At 35.9% G+C, this 15339-nt stretch overlaps 1 protein-coding gene across 1 annotated transcript; it reads left to right on the forward strand.

Moving 5' to 3' along the window:
* The first annotated feature begins 7114 nt into the window (after positions 1-7114).
* On the forward strand, positions 7115-8375 carry LOC111811534 (Copper transport protein family). Its single transcript, XM_023698428.2, has 3 exons — positions 7115-7210; positions 7290-7368; positions 7860-8375. The coding sequence occupies exons 1-3, from the start codon at positions 7202-7204 to the stop codon at positions 8087-8089; spliced, it is 318 nt and encodes a 105-aa protein (XP_023554196.1). The 5' UTR covers positions 7115-7201; the 3' UTR covers positions 8090-8375.
* Positions 8376-15339: the final 6964 nt, after the last annotated feature.

Below are 15339 nucleotides of genomic sequence, written 5' to 3' on the forward strand. Positions count from 1 at the left end.
ACTTTTGTATATTGTTTTGTTGTAATGAAACGTAACTAAATAAATAAAATTTAAATTTTTACCGATGTCGCTAGAATTTTTGGATCTCACAACCACGACTTCGGCGGATCCTCCCTAGACGTTCCCTCCCTCCTCCAGCCTTCAGCCAATGTCACAAACACCTGCACAGAGGAAGAAAAGAGCGGAAAAACTGAGAGAGAGAGAGAGTTCGTAGTTTTTCCCGCGTGAACCAGCACCTCTAACAAACCCACAACCCCTAAAGTCCTACACTCCAACAAACTCTCAGAACTCACATGTAAAGATAGTAATCACAAAATGAAGAGAAAAAAGGATGGAAGACGAACGGTTTTGTCTCGTCGGACGTAGCCAACAAAATAGAGACAACGTTATTATATTAAAATGGAAAACCAATGTTATTTAGGAAATATTTTATTCTCCTTCATAGCCTGGCGGCAACATGGACGGCTGGAGTGCTGAAATCGCACCATCCTTAAGAACACAAATCCCACCGACTGGAACACAAACAGTTATTACCGTTGACAATTGGCAGACGACTGCGACTCCTCATGAAGACATGAACCACATCGCCTTTGAATTCATTATCAAAATTAAATAATATATATATTTACATATTTGAATTTCATTAAAATTAATTATATATAATTATATATAATACATTAATAATTATTCTCCTTAATATTTAATATATCATAAATATAATTAATATATTTCTCTAATTTAATATATTTAATTTATTCATTAAGTTCACAAATTAATTTTTATTCATCAGACGTTCCGTCGCACTTTTATGCATTATAAGACAAGTTGTGACCATAGATGTAGTCATTTCCTATCAAGTCAATCGTGGTTCACAGTAAGTCTAAAGTTCATTTTGCCTCTATAACTACATCTTAATTTTTAAATATCACTAATCGTGTAACTAACCATATGTGCATGATGCAATCATAGACTAAGTCTCTCTCGAAACAATGAGAAGGTGGAATCCAGTCCGAACTTGTACACACGATTGAGTTTGTGGACTTAGTCTCTCGAATTATGGGTATGAAGGTGGAATCCATTAGTGAATAAGACTTTGTGGAGATGAGTATCAACAAGATTGAGTTTCAACTTGTTGATTTGGAAGATTTGCCCATGCATGCAGGCTGAAGTAAAAGTAGCTTGAGTATTTTATTAAAATACTCAGTAAGTGACTCCGCTATTGGGGTCAGGGAATGCAAATACATGTCATCATAATTAAGGATCTATCATTTAAAACAATGGAGGTGGTCTCCAGTCCGGACAAATTGAATGTGTCGTACTTCTCTATACACGATTCACACGTGCAAGTATGGGCCCACCAAGTAGGCTCACATACCCCCTGGGTCTACATGGTCAGACTAATTGGCTATAGCCAGACATCTGGAGGTACAACAAACCCTTGTACATCATGCAAGACATGATGATGATGATGATCATCATCATAATGTACGTGTTTGTACTCATCATAAAAAGAAAAGTATAAGTGAACATTTAATATGCATGAGGTTTCTATACTTTTCATCTTAAATCATTCATGGGACACAATCCCACACATTCTTCACATATTACCCTAGGTAACATGCATGCATAAGCTTTCATACATTCATCCTTCATCACATCACTTCGGAGTTATGTATCAGAAACCATTCATTATTATAATATAGTATGACATCTCATACATGCACATCATTGTAACAATAGATATCATCATACTATGTCATATCATCATCATATATCTTATGTCATCATATCATAATGCATCTTCATCATGATGTATCATAACATCATAATATATCACATCATCCTAACATAATGCATCACCATAACACATCATAATATCATAGCACATCACATCATGATAACATATTACATCATCATAGTATAGCATATCAACATACATGACACATGTAAGGGACACTAGGCACGTGTCATCGTACATATGACAAGTCTTCCGACCAAGCCGATAGTAGGACCACTTACTTGATTAGTCTAGACCAAAGCTACTACAACTCCTTGATGCTTGATGCTAGCTTAATGCTGCTCTTTGAAATTTAATTCTAGTGGAGAAGTCCCACAATCATCTATTAGAATCCTTGCTCAATCTTAATCATGGTTTTTTAAATTTAAGTCATATCTCGGAAATCTCATACTACATTTCATCTAAAAAAGTGCCTATAAAACTTTAACATGATTATAACACCTTATCCAAATCATAGCTTAATAACTTCAAATCACCCCGACACTATCATACCACATTTCAAACCTTACAACTAGAGCTAAGATAAGGAGATTTCTATCTTTCACTACTTTCAAAACTCAAACATCATTAAAGACACGTGATTTCTACAAATTCATACAAGTACACAATGTTCGAAATTTCACATTGATAACCTTTTTTGTGTTCATACCAACTACTTTAATTTCATCCTTACGTATTTTGCAGTGACATAATTTTCCTTCGATACTACTAGTCTCAATATCTATTCGATACTACTATTCTCAATATCTATTCGATACTACTATTCTCAATATCTATTCGATACTACTATTCTCAATATCTATTCGATACTACTATTTTCAATATCTATTCGATACTACTATTCTCAATATCTATTCGATACTACTATTTTCAATATCTATTGCAACCTATAATACATTACAATCTACCATGTTCTCTTAATACTTTTTCATCTGAAGCAACTTACTCATTAGTATATGTGGGTACTTCCTTTTTCATCTTTATGGTGATAATGATATATCGTTTAACTATGTTTCAAGACTACTAATTGAAATATCTAATATTCCTTGTCAAAGTCTTTTTCGTGCGTATACTAGTGTTAAGTAGCCTATGAAATTGTAACTCCACAATTATAGTGCAAATCTTGCTAAATCTAAACATGTTCGGAATAATAAATACATTATGTAGCATTAACATTTTATGCTTAGTAAATCATAACATAACATAGTGTCATTTTGTAACAATCCTAAATTTCTACCGGCTACTAACTTCTCATGCTAAGTTCATATGCAAAATATAACTCTTAAAACAACATTGTTTATAGAATAAAGTTTCAAAAGAATAAAACAACTTCATCTTTGAAAATACCGCCATGATCTTACGTGTTTAACACATAATACTGAAATGCGAATAAAAATAAATATGAAATAATTTAAAAATATGAAATGGAAGACAACCTATTCTAACCTAGGTTTAGGAATTTAAATACATTCTATCCTATGCACGTGTCATGATCTTTACTTTGCGATGCCACCATCAACCGTACGTGGGCACCTTTCCTTTACCTAAAAAATGATGTAGCACAGGACCTGAGTATTTCAAAGAATACTCATTAAGTGACCCCACTATAGGGGCCATGCAAAAATGCAAAACACATGCAAATATGCTCTAGGGACCTATCATTAACTCATCCTAGGGGTGGCCTCCAGTCTGGACTAACTTGGATGTGTAGTACTTCCTTACACATGATCCACACGTGTGCGTATGAATCCCTAGGCAGTTCGTACTCCCCCTGGACCCATCATCGTCGAGCTAGGTGTCTATAGTGACGTCTGGAGGTCAGCAGATCTCTAGGTGTCATGCTCAACATGATCACCATCATCATTTGTAACGTGCACGTCCACACTCATCATCATAAAAGGGGATGTATCCCAATGCTTATGTACATAGAGAAATGCATGAGGTCCCTCTATTTTTCGTCCTTAAAACGTGTTGCTGACACCACCCTAATTCCATCTCTATATTATATTAGTAATACATGCGCATTAGTTACTCATCTTAACATCATTATTCATACTCGGTAGGGTTGTGTCCTCAACAGATTTCTTGGCATGATGCAACATGGCATTCATAACATATATCATGCTTAATATGGAAAACATCATCATATTAAGGTAGCATAAATCATAATAATCATAAATCGTCATCATAATGCCATCAAATACATCATAATCATCATTCACGTCATCAAGCATCATTAGACATCATCATATTACTCATATATGTCATCATACGTCATAACTCGTACATCATACGTCATAACTCATACATCGTACGTCATACGACAAACAAGTCTCTAGCCTATTCTATGGTTAGGCCACTTACTATGTTGGCCTTAGCTGGCATTCTTCTTAATTTATAAATGTTAGCTTCCATTCCTCGAAAGCTTCTCCAAGAGTCGTCATGGTTCGTTCCCTATTAAACCGTTCGTCACCTTTCGTTAGTGTTTCACAATTTAAGAACAATCGAAATAACATATGTGAAATACGACACTAAAACGACCTCACGTACTTTAATTAAGACTCAAAATAGGTTCAGGAGAGTCGGTACAGTGGAAATCGGGCTAAAATTGGAATGCCTGAGTTAGATAAGCCAAGGAGCCATAAGAGTCGAGTCGAGTCATCCAAATCGACCTAGTCGAAGGGCTGCTTTTGCTACAGGTTGACACGTGGAACAACAGGAGTGGGCCACGTCGTGGTTTACCTCTTGGGTTGAGGCGCGGGTGTTCGGGTCGGTCGTGGGTGTTCAAATTGAGTTGCCACAGATGTGGGCACTACGGTAGATTGGGTCCAAGGTTCGGTCTAGGCCTCGGGTTTGCGTGGGCTGAAGGAGCGGGTTGCAGAGGCTGGTCACGGGTTATCCTGTTCGGCCTAGATCGGTTGTAGGTTGGGTCGCGCGTTGCAGGTGTTGCAGATGTGGGCCGCTGCATGTGTAGGCCGAGTCGTCTAGGCTGGTTGCTAGGCCGAGAACAACAGTTGGTGAGCGGGTTACGAGTTGAGTCCGGCCTAGATCCGGATCTGTCATACTTTTTCTTTACCCTACTCGCAGTGTGATTTTTCGATGACCTTTCTCTCTCCTCTGTTCGACGTTTCCGTCGCAGTTTCTCGTCGTTTTTCTTCCTCTACTTCTCTATCCACCTCCCTTCTTCCTTTGCCGAAGTCTTGTAACTTAAAAAGGCCTACAATCACATATTTAAAAGCGTTTAGGGAATCAGAAATCTCGACTCCGTTACTGGTCATGACACGCATGGAAAGTGCATGGAACGTACCTTAGATTGATGTATGATCGTCAAGGATCCTTCTTGTGGCATGAGTCAAACGTTTTGACGTTGGGTTTGGTTGTTTCGGTCGTGTGTCTCGTTCTTGGATCTCCCTGGAAAACCTTGCTAACTTCTCTCTCTCTCGTTCTTCGATTTTTCTCTTTTGCGGTGTTTTAGGAGCATGCTGAGGTCAGGGATGGTGTGTGACTCTCCATGGAGGTCGCGGAGTCGTGTTTCAGCGTGGGTGACAAAAATTCTAGTAGTTGCCAGAATTATTCGTGTCCACTGGCAGTTGACACAATTTTTTTTTTTTATTAACTTAATTTATAACGTTACGTTACACATTTATTATCTTTCATAAGACATACTTGATGGTGACAAGACATTCACTCCAAGACCATGAAATCATTCTATGTTGGAGTCCTATCTCCATTGGTAGGAGGCCTTTTGCGGAACCTAAAAGCAAAGACAGTAGACATTATGCTCAAAATGGAGAATATCATGCTATTTGTAGAAGTTTGTTGTTTCATAATTAAGTCTATGGTGTAGCACTCATACCAACTAGAACGGCCCTACTTTTTTTCTTTACCTAGAAAATGATTAATGTAGAAGTGACCCGACCGCTGGGGTCGAGAATTGCACTTAAAATTCCATCATATAAATATTTAGACAACAATCTTATTACAAAATTTAAATATAAAAATATTAAAATGTCTAAATCATATCAATTTAATATTATTTTAGATTTAAAAAATTATATAACTTGTTACACTAGTAATTAAAATCTCAATATAATAAGGTTTAAATATGAAACACTTACAAGTCACAAAACATCACTAACGTCCATTACAAACGTTAAATATTCTTAATATTTTTAAAAGTAAGGTAGGGTTGGAGTAGGTGGTAACTATTTTCAGGAACTCGACCAAATAAATGCCAACCTATAAACCGAAATGAATTTCCAGTTTTCTAAAAATTATATTCCATTAAAAAAACTATTCCAACCTTGCGAGTTCTCACATCGATTGGAGAGAGGAACAAAACATTCTTTGCAAGGGTGTGGAAACATCTTCTTAATAGACGTGTTTTAAAATCGTAAGGGTAACGGCGATACGTTGCGTCCAAGGGCGTGAACCGCCTGGGGATCCACGCTCGCATATGTGGGTCGTGTGTAGGAAAGTACTACACATCCAATTTTGTCCGGACTAGAGGCCACCCATATGATGATTTTAACGATAGGTCCCTAGATAATGAGTTGCATGATTTGCATTCCCTAACCTCAAGTAAAGTCGATTATTTCTTAAAATACTCAAACTATGTGCTACTTCTATTCTAGGTAAAGGTAAAATACACCTATATTGCTGACAACAACATCGCTAGTAAAGACTACAACACATGCATAAAACAGTGGTATTTCATCTTTTAGACTTTTAGGTTAGTATAGGTATATTTTACTTTCAATATTTTGTTTTTTTATTTAATATTTTGTTATATTATTTTAAAAACGTTTTCAAACATGCAAGTCCATGGAAATATTTTACAATGAAGTTTTAAATGTTTATTTCCACATAAAAGAATATGTTTGGACGACTTTAACATCGAAATCTAGGGTCATTACAAAAACATATTCTCTTCTAAAATGATGAGGTTGACAGTATACATGATAATTGTTAGCCGTGGCTTGGACAGTTACAAACCCAAAATTTTATTGTTTAGATTGAATATTTAAATTGGAAAGATTATCGAATCATATGAACACCTCTATGTAAGTTGGTAAGATAAAAATAGTTTTTGTAAAGTAGAATTTAAAAATATAATAATTTATGTGGTTATTATTATTTTTTTATTTTTTGAAAAAGAAAGTCTTAATCCAAGTTGAAAAGAAGAATTTGAAAAGAAGATTTTCATGACATGAGTATGCGTCATTGTTGAAAATAATAATAATAATAATAATAATAATAAAAAAAGAATATAATCCCTTCTCTCTGCCTTTTGGCTTTTCACTCTTTGAAATCGCGGTGTTAGATAGCGACTTTCCCTTACGCTCCCCATTTTTTCTTTTATAAACATTTTTCTCTCTTCATTCTCTTTCACATTTCACCCAAATGGCTCAGGTTTCTCCTCTTCCTTTTTCTCTCTCACTCCTCTTTCTTTCTTCTATTACATTTCTGTTTTCTCTTCGATCTTCTGCAGAAAGTTGTGCTGAAGGTGATGACCATGACTGACGACAAGACGAAGCAGAAGGCAATCGAAGCTGCTGCCGACATCTACGGTTCGTCTCCGATTCTCTGTTCTTTTTTTTTTTTTTTTTTTTTGTCCAAATCTTTCTTCCGAGTTTTCGATCTCTAAGTGTGGAAAATCGATCGACTCTGTTTGTTTGTTTGTTTGTTTGTTTGTTCTGTTGTCTGAAAAGAATCGGAAACTGAAAAACTATATGAAATCATCTGGAATCGGAAACTGAAAAACGATATGTGGAATCGTAAACTGAAAAACGATATGGAATCATTTGGAAACGGAAATTGAAAAACGATTTGAAATCATTTGGAATCGTAAACTGAAAAACGATATGAAATCATTTGGAATCGGAAATTGAAGAACGATATGAAATCATTTGGAATCGGAAATTGAAGAACGATATGAAATCATTTGGAATCGGAAATTGAAGAACGATATGAAATCATTCGGAATCGGAAATTGAAAAACGATGTGAAATCATTTGGAATCGTAAACTGAAAAGCGATATGAAATCATTTGGATGATTAGGTGTTGATTCGATCGCGGCGGATCTGAAGGATCAGAAACTGACGGTGATAGGATCGATGGACGCGGTGGCGATTGTGAAGAAATTGAAGAAAGTAGGTAAAGTGGACTTGATATCAGTCGGACCTGCAAAGGAAGAGAAGAAAGAGGAGAAGAAAGAGGAGAAGAAGGAAGAGAAAAAAGAGGAGAAAAAAGAGGAGAAAAAGGAAGAGAAAAAGGAAGAAAAAAAGTGAAAAAGTACAATTCCTTCCCCCCCCCCCCCCCCCTTCTTTCAATTTTGATTTTCCATACATTTAACGAATTTTAATTCAAATAAGTTCTTCTCGATTCATATCAAAATTACATGAAGAACAAACCTCTGTACCTACTTAATTTTTGTTTTCATAATCCCTTTCAAATTCATGCTCTGATTCACTCATAATGCAGCCATTTGTATTTCCAACATACGAACACAACAGACAATTTTCCCTAATTGGTATCCAAAATTTATGTAACAGATCGACATATTTTGTATTTTCATGTTTAGTGGGACCTACAAAGTTTGTTCCGTGGTTCCGTGGTTCCGTTGTTTCTTGATTTTCGCAATTTAAACATAATTTAATGACTAGATAAGAATTTGAAATGGGATATAATTTTGGTGGTGGTGGTTGAGCGGGGCATGGGAAAATGTTCAGAGCTATATGGCCAACAATGGTGGCGTACATAATTTTTCATAATTCTTATTTTGAAGTTTTTGGCTCTTGATTTGTACTCATTCATTCCGGTGTGTTTCACTTTATTTCTCTCTTAAAGTCTTATTTTACGGCGAGGAATGAAGTTGTTCAAGTTGAAATTGATATCCTCTAACTATCATAATAAATTCATAAATTTTATTTCCTTAATATGAGATTAATAGTATATGGATTATTGTGGTAAAACTATCCTAATGATTTGATCTAAATTATTCATGTGTAGACATGTGAGTGTGGTATCATATACAATAGGTTTGCATAATATGTTCCGGTGAAATATTTATTTTTTTTTTCTTTTTTGTAAATTAGTTGATTAAGAAGATTAATATTTGACTGTTAAAGATATTTAGTAATAAATTATAATTTACCATATATATTATATTTGATATTTTATTAGAAGGCAAATATTGCCTTCTTGCCATAGTTATTTTTCTATTTATTGTTATTTAAGTTGATTACTCTTTTCATATCCTTCTAATTTATTTTATTATAAATAGAGAACTTTCCCACACCAGTGGTGGATTAAGCAAACATTCTCACGATATCAGAGCCTTTTTCGGTTTAACAAGCCCGATCCTTTTTTTTTTTTAATGGCTTCTGAATCCTCTACTATTTTTCTCCACCACCATTGCTTGCTTTAATGTCGCAGGGGCAGTTGTCATGGCTGCCGCAAGTGGAGCCAATTGATTACTCTTTGACTCCACCCTATTGACCTCCAAATCACCTTTCACCATACTCTGTACATACAATCTTACCTTTTCCAACCCAATCGGTTTTCCCTTAGCCAACATAGTCTCCCTCATTTTCTTCCCAATCAACCCTTCATCCTTCACAAAAACCCTAATCTCATGATCCTCATCAGTGTTCTCTTCGAAAATATACAGAATCTCAATAAGCCCATCGACCTCTATTTACCTTTGGAATCTGGGCGCCGCACTGGCCTCTTCGCCAACCAAGTCGCCGACGCCCTTCTAGCCAAAATTGGCTTCTTCGCCCACTGTGGTGACTCTTTCGGCTTCAACATTGTATTTGTCCCTTGCTCTAGGTTTCCCCTCTACTTCTTGGGTTGACATATTCTCACCAGAGCCAAGGCAGCATCGTCGGTAAGCGACGATCCCTCTTCATGAGTTAGACATATTATCGTCGAAGCCAAGACAGCATCGCCGCTTAGCGACGATCCCTCTGCAGTTTTCGATGCCCAAGAAAGTGTATCTCTACACCTCCTCTGAACCCGGTTGTTGACATCTTCATGAAAAGTGTTTCTCAACCTCTCTTTGAATTTTTCAGATCCAAGCTTCACGTTCGTTCAAATCCGACGCTTAGCTTGCGGTGGGGTGTTAAGGATATTTAGTAATAAATTATAATTTACCATATATATTATATTTAATATTTTATTAGATATTTGTCTTCTTGCCGTAGTTACCTTTTCATTTATTGTTATTTTTGTTTATTAGTCTTTCCATATCCTTATAATTTATTTGATTATAAATAATAGAGAACTTTCACACACCAAAATGGTGGATTAAGCAAACATTCTCATTCACAATATAATCATATTTGACTTTATGTTTATTTTTTAGTTATAAAATCCTCCATGTGAAGGATTGTTCTTTGATTTGCAAGTGGAAGTGACGGTTGAAGTCAATTCAATAAATCTATCATTTTGGAACCTTTACTAAGGATTTGAAAACATAATCTCAAAATATAGAATTCACTTCTTCCATAGATTAGTTACTTTCTCTAACTACAAATTTCGGGACTTGAATAATGAGAATTCATTTTCTGACTCGCTTGAGAATGACTTAGTTGATCATAAACATCTTGTGCATTAAAGGATCAATTACTTGAGGTATCAAATGTACTTACGAGGTTAAACGAATTTTTGAACCAAGTGTATTGATGAACAACTCGTGAATGATCAACTTATATGCAACGGTTATGTCCCTAGATACAACTTGTCTTACAATACACAAGATTGCAACTCTAGGTCTATATTAAGGAGAACTAGAGTTAATGAATTAAAATGGATTTATTAAAAAGTTTAGTTAATAATTTTTTTATCCCAGGGAAGTAAAGATGTAGAAGGAAGTTTGGTGAATTCCATCGAGTACAGGTGTGTTATTGAAAATCTAAGGTACTTAACTCATACTCATTTAGATCTTTCGTATATTGTTAGAAAGTTAGAATGGTGAGTAGGAACATGGAGAAGTCGACTGTGATGCATTATCAAGTGGTCAAACACATTCTCCATTATGTGAAAGAAACCACAAGCTATGAGTTGAAGAATCAAAGAGGGCGAGAGACGGAAGAACAAGTCAGTTTTATCGATAGTGATTTAGTTAGAGACATTGACGATAGAAAAGTACTGCATGAATGATATTTTATATCAATGAAAACTTTAGCACTTAGCAATCTTAGAAGCAGCGAACCGTGACACTATCTTCTTGTGAGCCCGAGTTTATGTCAGCAACTGTAACATCATGTCAAGTATTGCAATTGAGAAACTTGTGCCAAATAACCAAAAGTAAGCTAAAGGTAGTAACTCAATATATTAACAAAAAAATTTGTGCTTGCATCCATGGAGAACCTGGTGTTTTGACGCATAAAAAAATATATCAAAACTCGCTTCCAATTCCCCTGTGGGTGTGTCAAGAAGTAATAGATCGTTGTGGAGTTTATACCCTAGAGAGAAATGTGCAAATCACCCCGGCCTTAGCAAGGGTTAAATTTGCAAGGATGTGAGTAAAGAATTTTTAGCAAGGGAGATTGTGAGTCAATAAGCTTGACCTCAAACTTGATTTTGTTTTTTTTTTTTTTTTTTGTTCGATTTTTTAACTTGTGGAGCAAGTTTATGAAAATTATTAGTGCTTCTTCCCCTATAAATAATCATCGGAGGTATGTTTTATTCTCAACAAAAGAAATTAAGAAGCATAGTGCTTAAAGTTTTTTCTAGTACAAAGAAAGTTTCCCCTCCCTCCCAAGTTAGTTTATTTGTGTTTCAGTTATTTACTTCGGTGTGATTCAATCGAGGGTCAAAACCAATATGTGATGGAGTCGCACATTGGAAAATTATCTTAAAATTGCTCTAAGTTAATAATTTTATTCACTAAGTCAAGCTTATTAACTCACATTTTCCTCCATAAGCTTGACTTTGCTCGAGATTCTTCACTTCAAGCAACTCACGTATGTCTGCAAATTTAACCCTTGCTACGGTCTTGGTGAGGATGTCCGCACATTTCTCTCTAGTTTCAACTTTGCTTGGTTCCTAATCAATATTTGTCTTCAGAAGAAATACTAAATTTTTCCACTTCTCTATTTTGTGCAAAACATTTGTCATCAGGCTTACATGTAGAAACTTCTTTTAACGTACTATTCCATTTTTCACCCCATTTTTCACCCCATTTTTCACCCTTCTTTTTAGGCCTATCTTTAGGTTTCATTGGTTGAGATGACAAGATTGAAGTCTCATTTCTCTTCCACTGGGCCTAAGTGGTTGAGATAATAAGTCATAAAACAAATGGACCTCTAGGCCTAAGTGGTTGAGATAATAAGTCATAAAACAAATGGACTTGTTGTAGGTTGTAGTTGGCTGATTGAAGCTATGAGATCCTACCTCCGTTAGGGGAGTAGAATGAAAAATTCTTTATAAAAGTGTGGAAAGGGAAATTCTTCCTAGTATACGCGTTTTAAAAACATTGAGGGGAAGTCCGAAAGGGAAATTCTAAAGAAAACAATATCTACTAGCGGTGAGCTTGAGTTGTTACATTCTAACTATAAGCTCAATAAGGAGATAACATCCGAAAGTATTAAAAACAACATATATCTCAAAATATCATTGTATGGCATCTAGCTCATATATCGTATGGCATCTAGCTTGTCTTAACCATCATCATTGGCAAGTTAACTTGCAGACCCTTCCAATGAGTCCTAGAGTCACTCTGAGTATGAGATGTGATCTCGTGTGCTTGCTAGCTACTAGGTTATATGCATGATTCCACGCTCCCTTTTAGAATGGGTGTACATCGCAAAGGTCCTATTCAAAAGACTCCCGGTCATTTTACCTAGATAAAGGCAACCCTACATTATCTACCCTATGCTTGGCTCGATGGTTTTACTTCTATGCTCCTACGGTTTGGTAGGGTGCTGCTTGTGAAGACTTTTTTTTTTTTTTTTTTTGTAAAATAATTTAAAAGATAGCTAAAACATAAGTTCATACATTTATACTAATAATAATTAGTGGTTATATAGACCAATTCAAACGCAAAATAAGAAACAGACACAAAAGATAAACACAAAATGTAGTAAGTTAAAGATCGGGTTAGTCCATAGCCCTCGCTCCAAAGTCTGCTTCTATTCACTGACCAGCTCCTAGTTACTTGAAAAAAATGATAAAGATGGAGTGAATAAAAACTCAATAAATAGCCTACTTATAGGCTTTTAATTGTGATATTAAGTTAGGATATCCTTTCTTGTTATGTTTTTAGGAACATAATACTTAGGGATCATAATGTTACTGATCCTGAAAACTTTACCATCAAGTAATCTTTAATTCTCTCCACATGAATTCATGAGTGGTGCCGTCGTAATCGTGTTATCCTGCTTGTAAATCGTGGTGTAGGGCATCTTGTTTAGGTGATGGAAAAGGTAAGCCCATGATAAGATCCAGCTCATGATGCATATTGCATGGCCTCCCACCTAAAGAGGAACAGGGGCCTCATAGTAAACATCATAATGGAAGAAAATGATTACTTATGAGCATCGAGCCTAGCAACTTATTTAGTAGGTTACTCATGTAGTCCTAGGTACTTTCTTGAATTATTGATGAACTAGGTTTATACCTAACATAATGGGTTAGGCTTTGAAACTTGAAGGTTTTTCTTTAGAAAAATGATAAAGAGTTGCTAACATGGCATAATGAGTATGGAATCCTACTAGTGATTCGGTACCACTGTTATAGGATCATAGGAGGAGTTTCATGTAACATGGGTATCTTATTAGTCCTATAGTGGGGTGAAATCATAGGAGGGGTATTAGGGTCATTTTACCCCATGTCTTGGTTAAGCTACTTGATGTTTCTCAATGACTTTCAATCTTCACAACATCATCTAACATTATAGAATAAGGTCTAATACAAAATTTCATAGCGTTTGAAGGTCATCTAGATAACGAACTAAAGGCTACTTACCTCTTGTACAGTGTTCGGGGCCTCGATTCTCGAGCTTTCAAAACTCGATTTCCTCCAAATTTTCTTGGGTAACTTCGAGTCTAGTTTCTCGAACCATTATGAATTTTGTGATAATTGGCAAAGAAGGGATTCAATTTGATGAAAACCAAGGAGGGACAATATTGAACCAGCCACATTACCGTCTTCTTTCTCCCGCAAGGGTAGAAGATGCTGCATAACAGTGCCCTTCGTCTGAAAATGGAGTCTGCCAGCCCCTTCTATGACATTTCTCCCCTTGATTCTTTCATGAAATTTAAAGTTGGAGTGTCAATGAAGAGTTTGAAATTGGTATCTCACTTTCTCGTGAACTACTACGTAAGTTATAGGAATCCAAAGTTGAGGAAAAACTATTTTAGTCGCCGGAGAAAACCCAAAAGTTTTGTTACTGGGCAGGACGATCTAGACTCTATTAGGCCACGCCTTCTTCACCAAAAATCTCCCCTATACTTTACTGAAGCTACAGGAATAACCCTAAGGAAAACGACTAGGCATGGTTGAGGCTAATTTCGAGTTTTCTTCCTCGGTCTACACCTCAACCCAAAACACGATTCTTCCTTCTATTCGGTAGCTCGATTCGGGGCGTATTAGACCTCAGCTACTTCATCAAACACACCTCATTTAGTACCCTCAAGCTAAATGAGCATTAAATTTTGAGTATTAAGGGTCGTAAAAAAGGATTCGAGTTTTAACCCAAATCTTACTTGATATCAAATTTCCTTGATTACTCATGTTCATGAGGTTGTCTCTCTCGCGTCCTTCTTAAAAACTGATCATTAGGTGTGCAAAAATTGATTGCGATAGGTCTCATCTGGTGAATACTTATGTAGCCTCGAATTGGATTCGTTCTCTCCTTTCAGCCTTCAACAGCGGAGAGAATTGGGGGAATAGGATTGGGACATTTTCGAAGCTTCCTCCCTTCACCAAACTTATGGGTAAGCTTGCTTAGAAGGTGTAGAAATAAGTTTGAGGAGGAATGATGGACTGTAGCTCTCGAATTTGTGGTTAACCTGAGAACATGATGTCCAAAATCTAAACGCTCGTAACTCTCGATTCAGGACTTGATTAGGCTCACTTCTTGTTCCAATTAGTTGCCCCTCATTCATGATTTATAGGTGGATGATCCACCACCATTGAAATGTCCAAAATTGTCATAATTCTATTTTGAGTTTTTTTGGATATTCAGTTCGAATTATCTACTCAGATCATAGCCTTATCGTCCTTAGTTCTAAATTCTAGCAGTTGGATGTGTTCTCAGTGAGTGTTATAGATTGGATCTTGGTAACTATTAATTAATGACTATTAATATTAGCCTTTTTTTCTTTCTAGATGGGAAGAAAAGAAAGGAGTCCTATTAAATTAAAAACATTAACCTATTATCCCGGATCTGAGTGTTATAGATTGTGTCCAATTTTTTAGATCAAAAGGTTGACTTTCAGATTTGATAGATTTTGTGCATATGGTCACGGTGGAAACTCGTATTCTTGCCAGAATGACATGTTCGTAATTATCCATATTTTTAAGGGCATTT

This window comes from Cucurbita pepo, chromosome 15, assembly GCF_057944985.1.
Source record: "Cucurbita pepo subsp. pepo isolate OVF chromosome 15, ASM5794498v1, whole genome shotgun sequence".
Classification (NCBI taxonomy): Eukaryota; Viridiplantae; Streptophyta; class Magnoliopsida; order Cucurbitales; family Cucurbitaceae; genus Cucurbita; species Cucurbita pepo.

Coding starts and splice junctions, on each gene's coding strand:
- LOC111811534 (XM_023698428.2), top strand. Junction 7,369..7,859: donor AGCTGCTGCCGACATCTACG/GTTCGTCTCCGA, acceptor TTGGATGATTAG/GTGTTGATTCGATCGCGGCG.